The sequence below is a fragment of the Hippopotamus amphibius genome, chromosome 14 (genome assembly GCF_030028045.1).
Source record: "Hippopotamus amphibius kiboko isolate mHipAmp2 chromosome 14, mHipAmp2.hap2, whole genome shotgun sequence".
Taxonomy (NCBI): Eukaryota; Metazoa; Chordata; class Mammalia; order Artiodactyla; family Hippopotamidae; genus Hippopotamus; species Hippopotamus amphibius.
Window position 1 is genome coordinate 11,351,242 of NC_080199.1, and position 14,170 is coordinate 11,365,411.

Consider the following 14,170-nt stretch of genomic DNA (forward strand, 5'->3'; position numbering starts at 1 on the left):
ACCACTTTTGACAGCCTCCAAGGTCAAAATCCAGCTCTGCCGTGGGGTTGAAAAACATTCCCTCTGCTACAGTTGCTGTGTTACTTCCCTCTGTCACTAGTACCCTGCCACCTCGGCCCCCGAACGACTCCTCAAGGCCTCCCCTTTCAGGCCTCCTCCTCACCTCCACACCTCCCTCCCCCTTGCTGGTTCTCTCCTCTGGGATGACCGGCCTTATCCTCTCCGCCTGCCCACATCCTGCCCATCCTTCTAGTCGCTGAAACCTCCTCTCACAGTACCAGGCTCCCCGACGGCATCTTCCCGGGTGTCTTACTGCCCGGGGCACTCCGGTCAATATTTCACCGTTCTTGGATGTTTCCCTAATTCAGGTGTATCTGCCGAGCTCCCTGACATGGATCACAAACTCATCAAGGGAAAAGACACGTTTTTCACTTCTTAGGTGTCCACCGAGTCCCCACCAGATTTGGTCCCTGTCTCAATAATGACCCACTGGCCGACTGTGACCCCAGAGCCAAGTGCAGACCCCAGGCAGGCGGACGAGAGCATGCAGGAAGCAGCTGCCAGGCCGCGCGATGAAATCCGACAGGAGTAGCAAAGACGTACAGAGGAGTGCACTCCAACAAGACCTCGGCATTATTTTGGAGTGCTTGAAATTTAAAATTGCAGACAGATCAATCTGATGTACAGTAATTAGGAACTGATTGGTTTTTTGACCAAATAAATTCTGGGTTCTGTGAAAAACATCTGAAAACCCACAGTTAGCAAACAAATAACAGATTTATATGCAATAACAGAATTTGAGGACGCCCGCAAGATACAAAGACACTAAAACAATCAAAAAAGGTATTTTAGAAACATAGAAGATGGAAGCAAAAGTTCTAACTTCGAATGTTAAACTTGGCACTGAGTTTCCAGTCAGATGAAGCAAAAAAGGAAAGAAAAAAAAATCACCAAGGAGCTCCCTGTACAGGGAGGCAGCACAATGAAGTTCTGGGCGGAGGCCCTGGAGTCGGGCACGTCTGGGTCCCTGTTCTGCAGCCCCTTGGGCAGCTGTGGCTCTGGGCAGGCAGGGACCCCGAGCCTTGGGGGACGTGGAGGAAACAGCTGTGTCTCTCGAGGCCAACGCTGGGAAAAAATGAGGAGGGAACTGAGTGAGTCCAGGACTAAAGAAACTGTGAGCTCTTCTCTCCAGCAGACCACACGATGAGAAGACTGTGGCAAGAGTCCGGGGGCTGGGGTCCTGAACTGGGGGCAAGACCCACTTCGGGAAGCAGAGGAGCCTGCCAAGCAGCAGGCAGAGCCACAGACCAAAGGACATCACTTCACAGCTGCCCAGCTGGAAGGCCCTCCCCACGAGGGCGGGGATTTTGGTCTGTGTTAGTCATGGATGCTTGGGCTGTGAAACCAGCAGATACTACTATACTCAAGAGTATCTGTGGTGGGGAAAGACAGACACTGGGTGCAGTCTGCAGCAAGCCCCAGGGGACAGCCAGGATGCGGATGCCTGGGCACTGGAGCGAGGGCACACGTACAGTATCAGCAGAGAATTACGCATTTTCGAAAAACTGCTGCTGGACCCTGGGGGACAGGACGTGCCTGACCATAGGCACAGAGTGAGCACATGGTCAGAAGTGTGAGACCTACCAAGTTCTATGCTCAAGCAGGGCCAAAGAAATCCATCGTCCGACGGAAGGGGTGCCTCCGGGGTTAGCGCCAGCAGGCCCGGGGGCGCAGGCAAGCTGCAGCAGCAGGTCTGCCAAGACCACCACGTCGATCACCCCTGTTGCACAGAAACCTCTTCCCTAGTTCACACCTCCTGCTACATGGGGGTGACCAAGTGACAAGGAGGAAAATGGCCAAATTCGGTTCATAGATGGGTTAGCTCAGCACACACGTGAAAGCTGAAAAGGCACTGCGGCTGCCCTACAGCTCCACTCGGGTCACCCTGAAAGACAGTGACAGGGACACATGCTCCTAATGGGCAGAGCTTGGGCAGTGCATTTGGTCGTCCATTCTGCGTGGAAAGAGAGGTGGCCTGAGGCAGTAACACTTGTGGACTCACCGGATGTGGTGAATGACTTGGTGGGGTGGTCAGGGGACAAGGGAGCCTGGGAAGAGGCAGGTGGGTCCAGCTGGGAACGGGCACGAGGTGTGACACGCAGGTTCCCGTGTTTACCACGCACATCCAGCACAGGAGAGGGAGACGGCAGATTCGGCAGACTCACGTCTGCCAGCCTCTGTCACCGGCCACGCCAGGGCTGGCGCACAAACGGAGCAGCCGAGGTGGCAGGGAAGGCGGCTGTGCGTGGGCCCCACGCTCTAAGGTGGGCTCAGCTTCTAGAGTAACAGAGAGCAATGCTGAGCCCTGATACGCAGGCCACCATCCGTCAAGGAGAACCTACAGTCCCTGAGAGCCAGGTCGACTACACGGGGCTCTTCTCACTCTGGAAGGGGCGCCGTTATGGACTGAAACACGTCTCCCCAAAATTCAGAGGATGAAGTCCCTAACCCCCAATGCAACTGTACTTGGAGACAGGGTCTTTAAAGAGGTAATTAAGGTTAGATGAGGTCAGAAAGATGGGGCCCTAACCCAACGGGACTGCTGTCCTTGAAAGAAGAGACACCAGGAACACACAGGCACCAAGAAAAGGCCCCGTGAGGACACAGCAAGGAGGTGGCTGCCTGCGAGCCAAGGAGAGTCCTCGCCAGAAACCAGGGCTGATGGTTTCTTGATCTTGGACTTCTAGTCTCTAGAACACTGAGAAGAAATTTCTGATATTTAAGCCACCCAGTCTGTGGTATCCTGTTAGGGCAACCTGAGTTGACTATTACAGACGGTCACTGTAATACTGTAATAGCTGACTATTACTGTTTACCTGGAACTGACACATTTTCCGGTTACAGGGCTGCCTGCCTGCTCTGTCACTCAGCACCACTCTCTGTGGGTTGACAGAACGCATGAGGTACTGACCAGCGTTGCAGATGACATCACCTCAGACCACAAGGCCCGCTTACAGCAAAGACGGCACGGCAGTGCCCAGGCCACGGGACACACTGACCCTCTCACAGCACGACCCGGGGCTGCCAGCTCGCCAGACCGACGGGCCGCAGGTGACGGTGGGGGTGAGACGCCAACTTGGGGATGACGGCCCGCAAGGCTCTAGCACGCAGTTCAGCCCCTCAATCAACAGCCGTCACACGGCGCTATGTCCTCAGTGGGCAGAGCACGCTGGAAACAAGAGTGCGGAGGAGAAGTGGCCCTCCTGCTGCGTGACCCACCTGGGGAATCTGGGCTTCCCGTCCCACAGCTCTGGATTCCGCGGTTTACAGAGCTGGGCTCACAGGAAGGGAACACTTCCACCGGGGACGGAGCAAGAACACGTTACACCTGGAAGTTACAGCTGTTGCCCAGTCCGTGGTCCGTTTGAGTTCTTGTGCCGGAAGACCAGTAGGCAAGGAAAGGAGTCATTATCCTGGCAGGAGTAATTCACCCTGATCATCAGGAAAGTTACGGCCACGGGCACAAGAAGGGGAGGGGAGATCATGTGTGGCACTCAGGGTGACTGCGAGGGCATCTCTTGTACTCCCTCAGCCAGTTTCTAGAGTAAACGGACAAATGCAGCAGACACAGCCTGAGAAGAGCTTGGGGACCAGGGACCCAGACCTTACAGGGGTGAGCACGTGTGTCACTTCATCAGGTAAGCCTTCCAGTCAAGGGTGGGGGACTCTCAAATGGACAACGGAGGAGGGAGATGGTCATCAGTGTGGCCTCAAGACTAGCTCCAGCAGAAAGGGATGCAGTCTGTCCTGCTAACCTTCCTCTTGAAGGTGTCTCCTGGGAAAACAGCGCCCAGGAAAATCTTCCAATTCTCCTGCAAGAGCACCTTGCAATCTTGGAGGAGCCGCTCTGAGAACTTATTTAAAGCAAGGAGATCCAAGCAGCACAAGGGGCTGGTCTGCGGCCCAGACCCCCACCTCCCTCAGGACTAGCGCTCAGACTTCCCGCTGCGGGGGTGCTGGCACCCGACAGTTCTCAAGGAACACCCGCTCTGCGAACGGCGCGCATCCGAGGAGAGGCAGTCGGCCCAAGACCTGCAACCTGCTCCAATGCCTGCCCAAATCTGGGACAACTGGGAAGGGCTCTCCCAGCTCCAGGGCTCAGGCACCACAAGACTGGCTCAGGCCTTCTCTGTGACTGGGGCTCGAAGTCTCCCTCTGCCCTTTACCCCGGCTCCCCCCGAGACGCTCATCCTGACGGCGTTCTCCCATCAACGTCACGCACGGGGATCCGCCTGGAAACAGCCTCAGATGCCTGACCCCTCATGTTGCTCACTGCACAAGACCACAGCCATCTACTGGGGAACCTCTTCCCAGGTAGCCCGAAGGTACCTCAGTCAATACATTTCCCCTCGTCTGCTCTTCTGACGTGGGTGGGATGGTGCTGTCATCGATGTCTCTTGTTAGCTAAGCCAGAAACCTCAGAATCATACACCACCTCTTTCTCTCTCTCAGAGCTCTGTCCATTCTATCAGAAAACATGTATACTGAGTATTCCTCAGGTTTTTGGACACTGATTATTCTGAGTCCTCGTGCTTTTCAATCTCCCCTCTGTTTCCTCCAAGGATCTACCTCTTCCTCCTGCTAAATACAGGCTTAGTCCATAGCCTACAGTCATCTTGGATGTGATCCTCCTACAGGACTCCCCTCCCAACCCTACACACTGAATCCATGATCTGCACCTGCAGCTCTGACCTCTCCAAGAGTGATGTCTGTTCTCCACGTTCAGTTACAACAGGAGTTCCTTTACTGTATGTTCCAGAGTCACCTCAAACTCAAATACGCCTGAAGGGAACAGCTTTCACTTCTCTTTCACCTGCAGACTTGGCCCATTGACAAGGGGCCCCTTCTTCCTACCCCAGAGAGAAGATCTGGGACCCACCTCTCCACTGACATCCAGAGATGTCACACCTGGTTTCACTTTCCAGACCACACACAATGAAGACCTACTTCTCACACGCGACACAGGCAGGAGATCGGGAGACGGCAGGAGAGAACAGAACTCTCTCTCATACCCCAGAGGCTAAAGGGGATGGAGACAGGAAATGAGGAGCCCAGTGCGCTGGGTCACAGAAGTGCCAAAGAAGGATCAGGTATGAGGTTTCAGCCTGACACAGAGTAACCCTGGAAAGACCAGTGTGGTATGAGATTGCTTGGATATAGCAGTTTTTGTGGATAAATGCTCAGTATTTCCTGATGATTCATGACAAGGCTAAGAAAACACAACATTTATCTGATCTACTCATTGTTTGTTCCTTTGAAAATCTTCTTACCTTCATATTCTCTCCATTTCAACCAAGGAAAATCAAGAAGTTTGATATCTGCTCTTCACTCCAGAGCACATGATAATAAGCATGTTAACAGGAAGACACTGTGGCTTTTACAAGATGATAAAAACAGATAAATATCCCGTCTTGTAAACTAGGTTGGTGTTTCTCTAAGAAATCATGCTTATCTAATACAAGTGGAGCAAGAACGTCCAGTTTGACCAGCCTTTCAGCTGCAAGTTACTTCTTTTTTTTTTTTTTTTTTTTTTACCTTAAAAAGAAAACACCAAGAATAGCCACTATCAGAGACCTACATTCCACTTGGAAACATGTCAAAGTATCCATGAAGCAAGGCACAGGAATGAAATGCAGACTCCACCACACACACAGCCTCAGAGGAGACGCTCACGCAGGCCCCTGAGCAGTTCTGCACTTTGCATCGTGACTGTTATCGTTTACCTGCTGCTGTCTCTGCCGCCTCACTTGTGCAAACTGTGAGAGCATCAGCTGCCGGTCCAGCAGCTCCATCCTCTGCTGTCTCTGGATGTCTACCGTGGCCCCCATCCCGATCCTGGCCTCGCTGCTGGGTTCTGAAGATGAGAAGATGGGCTCAAGGGTCCAAGAGCAGAACTGTGCCATCCAGCTGGGGACGCAGAGTACCTCATGAACTTGTAACATTTTGCTGTTGTAGCAGATTCCGGAAATCTAAAAGAAAAAGAGTCCAACTGGATTGTTGAAATATCATAAAATGTTAAATAATATATTTAATGTAGAAATCAATAACTGCAAAATACTTCAGATGGTGTTTTCCTTCACTTTCGTAGTGTCAGATGATAACCAGAACTCCTACCAGGTTCAGGACACTAAGCAGCGCAAACCAACAAAAAACTGCATTTACTCAGTAAACAAATGTGTTTTTATTAAGTTAGAAGAGACAGCAAAATCCTAACTATTTAACACTCAAAGTACTGGTACAATATTTAAAAAAACAATGTTTTCTTTAAAAAAAAAGCCATGAAATATCTGATTATCAAAACACTTTCACACTGTACTAACTCTGTGGTTACTCTTACTGGCAGATGGCCATCAGTGAGAGATAGTGACAGAAAACAACTCTGACATTCAGTGATATGACCTAGCCATACAATACATTTATCAGAAAATAAAGACAATCTAAAATGTAACTAGTGTTTTAATAAATTTTTCAAGTATTGATTTTTCCTAGATTTAAAAATCCTTGCTAATAGTTAGCAATTAACAATTCTGTTTACGAATAAGCCTATTTTTCATCTTTAAGGCAATTTATATGGTAAGAGAAGTCTAAAGAGTCTCTATGGTTTTCTAGGTAAAAATGAGAATGGCTATTCCTTTGTTAAAGAGAAATCTTTAATTTTGTGAACTTTGTTCTTAGGATAAGAAGTTATTCACACCAAATTAGAAAATATTTGACAACTTTCTAATAAGAGAAAAGTATACTTTGTTTTATTAATAAAAGTTAAATTAACTAATTAGGAAAAAATTTATCGAGCATCTGCTACACACCTGGTACTATTCTGGCACTTAAAATACAGCAGAAGACAAGATAAACAAAACCCTACTCTTACAGAGGCAATTGTGATCAATATAGAGATTGGCTGGTAAACAAGCAAACACGTAAAGTAATTCCAGACGGGATCTATGAAGGAAATAAACTAAGGTGACTTGGAGCAGGGAGCTTCTTTAGGTCGGGTGGAAGTGACACTTGAGAAGAGTTCCTAAGGATAATGAGGTGCCAGTGGTTTGATGAGGTGGAAGAAGACCCTTTCAGGCAGAGAAAACAGCAAATGCAATGCAGGGACGAGCTTGGGAGTATTTATTAGAAATCTTAGTGGAGCAATCAAGTGGGTTGTTGGATATAAAAATCTGAAACTCAAGGGAAAAGTTAGCAGAGATGAAGATTTGGGAGTCAGTGGTACTAGACTGTGTTTAATGCAACGGGACTAGAGGCGATGATGAGGGTGGGGACGTATCACAGAGGAGAGAAGAGCACTTAGGATGGAACCTGGGCACACCAGCATTCTGTGGACGGACAGAGTAGGAGACGCCAGTAAAGAAATCTAAGGGGCTGCCAGTGAGAGGAAGGAAAACTAGGAGAGTTCAGTACCCCTGAAGCTAAGAGAACAGTGTTTTAAGATCGGAATAGTCAGCTATGTCTAATGCAGCCCAGAGTTTAAGTAAGACAGGCAGAGGAAAATGACCGTTGCATTTGGCAAAGTTAAGAACAGTTTTGGTGCAGTGGTAGGAGCAAAAGACACACTGGAGGAGGTCGGAGAGTGAATGGAAAAGGACTTTTGATTTCAAATAATTTCCATGCCTCTTCTCTCATAAATGGCACAAAACAACAAAGAAAACGAAAACAGAAACAAACTTCACATTCAGTAAAACTAGAAAGCAGCTGTAATCCTCAACCACACTAATAAAATGGAAAACACATTGAGCAGTTAGAAATACTTAGTATATGAGAAGAAGGGTAAATCCAAATGTGGGAGAGGGTCTCCCGGACAGACTCAGGGATGAGAGGCGCCAGGTGCTGTGAGGGAGAGAGTGAAGAGGATCACAGAACTCTGTGCAAGTAAGCAGCCCAATTCCTCCCTCACCCAGCACGGCCCTCATCTAGACTCTCCCTTCTCTACAGCGAGAGGGTGCAAGCTCTGCAGGGCCTGCATAAAAGGCTCTGAAGTGGTAGAGCAGACCCACAGGGGAAGCCCGGGGCTCTACACGTGTGGACTTCATACAGACAGACAGGCCCTCTGTGTATGTCTCCTAGAGCTTCCAGAAGACGACAGCAGAGGAAATACAGGAAGAAGGGGACTATATTTCAAGAGATTGTAGCTGAGAGCTTTCCAGAATTAATAAAGAATATAGATACTCAGATTGAAAATACAAAAGTCCCAAGAAAGATAATATAATGAAATTTATATCTAGATCCATTATAGCGAAACAGAGAAAGAAATCATTAAAAGTGTGAACAAAAAAGAACAAAAAAGCGTAGCTCATTATACAAGGGTTAAGTCACAACCCGCAGCAGTCATGCTGACAGTGCGCCCGGAGGACGATTCAGGATGAAAGATAGGATGACGCACCCTGTGCTTCAGGTAAACAGGCCCAAGAGGGTTAGATGCACATCTCAGGAAGAATTTCAATGACCCCAGATTCTTGCACCCTCACATACAAAGAAAAGCACTGAAATTAACTTGAGATTCTGTGCTTTCTGATTAGCAGTAATCTTTTACTGAGATGTATGCTTGACTAGACATATTTCCTAACCAAAAAATTCATATATATATAGATATACATACACACACACACATATATAATATATATATTGGCTCCTCCCCTACTTCTTTGGAGCAGTTCCTCAGAGCTACTCCCCAGGCTATAGTCCTCAGTAAGACTCTGAATAAAACTTAAACTCACAACTCTTACGCTGTGCATTCTTCTTTAAGTCAACAAAAGTAACCAGAGATCAAATACTCACTGTCTAGGAAGGAAAAATAATAACTGTGAACAGACAACAGCAGCAAACAGTATGAGATACTTAGCAATAAATTTAATAAAAAATATACAAGGCCTTTATAGAAAACTAAAAAACTATAATAAGGCACATTAAAAAAAACCCTCTAGTAATAAATAAAGACATCACAACACCACATCTGCAAACAGATGCAAAATTGTTAAGACATCAATTTTCACTGAATTAGGACTTCCTAGGTGGCAGAGTGGTTAAGAATCCACCTGCCAATGCAGGGGACACGGGTTTGAGCCCTGGTCCAGGAAGATCCCACATGCCCTGGAGCAACTAAGCCCATGAGCCACAACTATTGAGTCCGTGTGCTGCAACTATGGAAGCCCACGCACCTAGAGCCTGTGCTCCTCAACAAGAGAGGCCACGGCAATGAGGAGCCCGCACACCACAATGAAGAGTAGCTCCCGCTCACTGCAACTAGAGAAAGCTCATGTGCAGCAATGAAGACCCAATGCAGCCAATAACTAAATAAATAAATAAAAAAATTTCACTGAACTAATTTATAAATTCAATATAATACAAAAGAAAACCTTGGGGTTTTTTGGTTGGAACTTAAATGCCAATCCTAAAATTTGTATGGAATATTAAGGTTTAAATTTTTAAAAACAATGTTGGGAGAAAGGAGCCGGACACAAAAGACTGCATACGTTATGATTCCACTTTGTGAATGGATCAGTGAAGCGGGAAAACCATAAAGGAAAGCATGGAGGTGATAACTGTTTGCGCCAGGAGAGCCGTCACCTGGGCACCGAGGGCTCCAGGGGCCGGCAGCGCTGTGACCTGCGTGGGGCTGTGTGGGTGTGTCCACATCACAGCGATGTGTTTGGCTTCATGACATTTACAGTTTACGCACATTTTGGTGTGTGTTCTGTATCACAATAAAAAGATTTAGACATAAAAAGAATATACGGGCCACACTTAAGGATAAAGACAAAACAGTTCCCCCTTCCTGACACCACATATAAACTCCCAATGGATTAAAGACACAAACATAATTTATAAAACTGTAAATCTTTCTCCACAAAATACAGAAGGAACATCTTTTTTGGCACTGGGCTGAGGACGGATTTTTAAATAAGAAATATAAAGGCCAAATTATAAAAGGAAACACACATTCACCTACTTCATAATTTAAAAGCTACAGTGGGCCAAAAGTTACCATAAATGAAGGGAAACACAAGTAAGAGCCTGGGAGAAGGTACTTAGGATTCTTGTCCTCAACAAAGGTAGTGTCAGGACATAAACAAACTATCCATCTGCAAGAAAAAGACAATCAACCCAATTGATACAGCAGACGAAGACACTTTCAGAAAAGGAAATCCGAATGACCAGCAAACACATAAAAGGATGTTTGTCCTCACTTGCTTTTAGGGAAATGCAAATCTTAACTGGACAATGTTAAATACAATAAAAATTGGCAGAAATCGAAGAACCTGGTTTCAAGCTTTGGTGAGGATGAGGGGGAACTGAGAACTCTCCCACAGTCCCGAGGGAAGGTAAAGTGGTCCAACCGCTTGGGAAAGCAATTTGACAATACCCAGCAGAGCTGCCGCAGGTATATTTCAGGAAATACTCAACTGTAATACTCTGTGTAACAGCTAGGAAATGGGAACAGTTGCCCCAGGAGAGGAATGGTTAAAGAGTGGCTTATTCATCCCACAAAATACCAAACAGCAGTGAAATAAACTCGGTATACGTGTTTTAGTGTGCTTCTAAGAAAGTATCACATACTGTATTCGTCTTTCTGCAAAATTTCTTTTTTTTTCTTTTAAAATTTATTTATTATTTTTTTTGGGGTACACCAAGTTCAATCATCTGTTTTTATACACATATCCCCATATTCCCTCCCTCCCTCAACTCCCCCCCCCACCCTCCCTCGAGTCCCCCCCACCCTCCCCGTCCCAGTCCTCTAGAGCATCTTCCATCCTTGAGTTGGACTCCCTTTGTTATACAACAACTTCCCACTGGCTATCTATTTAACAGTTAACAGTTGGTACTATATATATGTCTGTGCTACTCTCTCGCTTTGTCTCAGCTTCCCCTTCACCCCCCACACCCCCCAAAACTCGAGTTCTCCAGTCCATTCTCTGCATCTGCATCCTTGTTCTTGTCTTGTCACTGAGTTCATCAGTACCATTTTTAGATTCCGTATATGTGAGTTAGCATACAATATCTGTCTTTCTCTTTCTGACTTACTTCACTCTGTATGACAGACTGTAGGTCTATCCACCTCATGACATATAGCTCCATCTCATCCCTTTTTATAGCTGAGTAATATTCCATTGTATATATATGCCACATCTTCTTTATCCATTCATTTGTTGATGGGCATTTCGGTTGCTTCCATGTCCTGGCTATTGTAAATAGTGCTGCAATAAACATTATGGTACATGTTTCTTTTGGGATTATGGTTTTTCTTTGGGTATATGCCCAGAAGTGGGATTACAGGATCATATGGTAGTTCTATTTGTAGTTTTTTAAGGAACCTCCAAATTGTTTTCCATAGTGGCTGTACCAATTTACATTCCCACCAACAGTGCAGGAGAGTTCCCTTTTCTCCACACCCTCTCCAACATGGTTTCTTCTGCAGCAGGATGATGGGGGGAAAGGGAAGGGGAGAGGGGAGAGGGAAGGGGAGGGGGGAGAGGGAAGGGGAGGCGTGGGGGCGGGTAGCACTCTCTGTAACAAACGCATATATGATAAACAAAGAAAGAGCCAGGAAGTAAATATGGCAAAAATATATAATGAATTGGAGGTGAGGAAGTAAGGATTCCTTTTCTGAAGATCTGGGTGAAAAGGAAGACAGAAAATGGAGCTGTGTAGCAGCAAAACCACACTGATTCAGCTGAAGCTAGCAAAGTGTTGTTATAAATATAACAAAATATGAAAAAAATCGATCGAATCAGAACTGTGAGATTTGAATTAAGTGAAAAATTAAACACTTTTAGGTTTTAGTCTCAAACTGATTGTGAATCTGTCCATTTGCCCACAGTTTTGTTTTAATTTCATGTATTTGGAAAGTGTTGGTGTATCTGGAAGCTATTATTAGGCACACATACATTGGCCCTTCTATCATAATAAAGAATTCCTCTTTGTTTTGAGTAATACTCACAAAGAAGTCTATTTTGTCTTATATTAATATGTCCATTTCAGATTTCCATGATTAATATTTCTTCACTGTTTTACTTTCAACTCTTTTTTTGTGTCTTTGTTTAAAGTGTATCTTGCAGACACCGTATAGCAGTTTCTTACTTTTAAATCCAGTCTATCTCCGCCTTTTGATTAGCGTATTTACCTATTTGCATTTAATATACTTACCTTGATAGAGATGAATTTTGCTCTTTGGTTCTGTCTTATCTGTTTTTTTGTTCTTTGTTCCTCCTTTCTTACTTCCTTTTGTTAAGCAAATACTTTTTAGTATCTCATTTTGTTTACCGAAATTTTTTTTAGAAATATCTCATATTTTTTTCTTGTGTTTGATCTAGGGATTCCAATACACACACAAGGTGCTCAGAGTTAATACTGAATTACTTCAAGTAAAATACAGGAACCTTCAAGAGCATAATTCCATTTAACATCATCCCCATTCCCTGTGCTACTTTTCTGTCTTATACTTTATACGTATATGCATTATGAACCCATTAATACTGTTATTTGTGCTTTATGCAATTATATGCCTTTTAAAGAAACAAGGGAAAAAATAACGACAATGTATAATTATTGCCTGTACTTAAGGAGCTCACAATTTAGTAAGGTGGGGAGGGAAGGTCATAGATTCCTTCAAGGAGTTGATGAAGGCTAAAGACTGTCATTCTCTTGTCCATATCTATCCCCCCACCATCACATACATACACATAATTTCAGTTATTATGTGTTTGATTCTAGTAGGAACGTCCTATGAAGGATTAGGACATCCTACTCAGTAGTAAACAAATGCATGACTACAAATTCTGGCAGGGATAAAGTAGGGCTTTTGTGCTCGTTGGCTTAAAGTTCTATTCTAAGGGTTATTTATTTGAATGTACCCTCTGGAAGGGGAAGAATTTTGGTTTGTTTTGATCACTGTTTGGCCTCTGCACCCAGAAGAGCACCTGCTGGGAGAATGGCGAATGAATGAATAGTCCAAAAAAAAAAAAAGGTCATCTTAGATCCTTTTAAAGAAAATTGGAAAGGTGCCAGTAGATACACTTTTTTGGTCCTAAATTTCAATACTTCTCATATGACAAAAAGACAGAATTCACCTGTCCGCGCCTCTGGTACATCAGCACAACTTCAAGTTGTCAAATAAATAAAGTGCTGTTGTAAAATGTTTCAGGTGATGAAATAAAAATTCATATTTTAAGGCAAGACAAGAACAACTTAAACATAAAATGTTCCCTGCCCACTGTCCCTCTCCCTCTCCTCTAGTGTGCACGGTGCATCTGCACTGTGCTAACCAGACCTCCCCAACGGCAGAAATACCTGCTCAACCAGAAACGTCAATCTTTCTCCTTCTGGCGCCAGCTGAGTAACTCCTTAGATGATAATGCCCCTTACTCAATCCTGTAAGGGGTCACAATGACCCACCGCTTGCCTTGTACGTGCAGACACCTTAGGTGAACTTTATGTACAGTGCCAATAGATCACTTTCCTTAAAGATAGAGATTGGTGCAGAACAGACTGGTTAGACGACCTGGGGAGATACTGAGTTGCATCTTATGGAAATTCTTAGTTTACATACTTACTTATGACCTTATTAATTTTACTGGCTATATTTCTTGTATTCTGTGTATTTTACAAGATTATTGGTTTTTTTTTTTTTTGCATTACCAAATGTGTGCTAAAATGAATGATGATTAGGTGACTTCAAACAAATGACCAAATACATAGTCCTATAAGATCAATGATTATAACAGTGTGACTCTAGACATGGGAAGAAGCAACAAGAGGGAACCATTTCCTAGACCATAACAGACTGGTAAGACAGCTGGTCCAGTAATAGCACTGAGTAGCCTATCAATGAAATCCTCCTCGGACCTGGGAAGGAGCATTCCTAAGAGCAGTGAGAAAAACTGGTCAAGAAATGCCTCCCAAATCTTAGTCAATACTAAGACTGAAAGGGAAGGGACTGTAGAATAAAGAAAGTTGCCCACCATCCAGTTCTCCAAGAATCCAGTCCTTACCCACTGCAGTTGCTGACCTATAGCACACTCTGGAAGGGATTCAAGGTGAAGTTCAGGATGAGACACTTTGTGCTCTGGGAAAATTGACATAACTGGCACTAAGACGGTTACTTATATCA

The 14,170-nt window shown here is 45.1% G+C and overlaps 1 protein-coding gene across 3 annotated transcripts in view; it reads right to left on the reverse strand.

Moving 5' to 3' along the window:
• UBAC2 (UBA domain containing 2) overlaps positions 1-14,170 on the reverse strand; it is a 162,198-nt gene that overhangs the window by 32,360 nt on the left and 115,668 nt on the right. For all 3 annotated transcript variants that reach the window (XM_057707286.1, XM_057707285.1, XM_057707288.1), the window contains one exon: positions 5,784-6,029. In XM_057707286.1, coding sequence (XP_057563269.1) covers positions 5,784-6,029 — 246 coding nt within the window. The remainder of the gene's footprint in view (positions 1-5,783; positions 6,030-14,170) is intronic.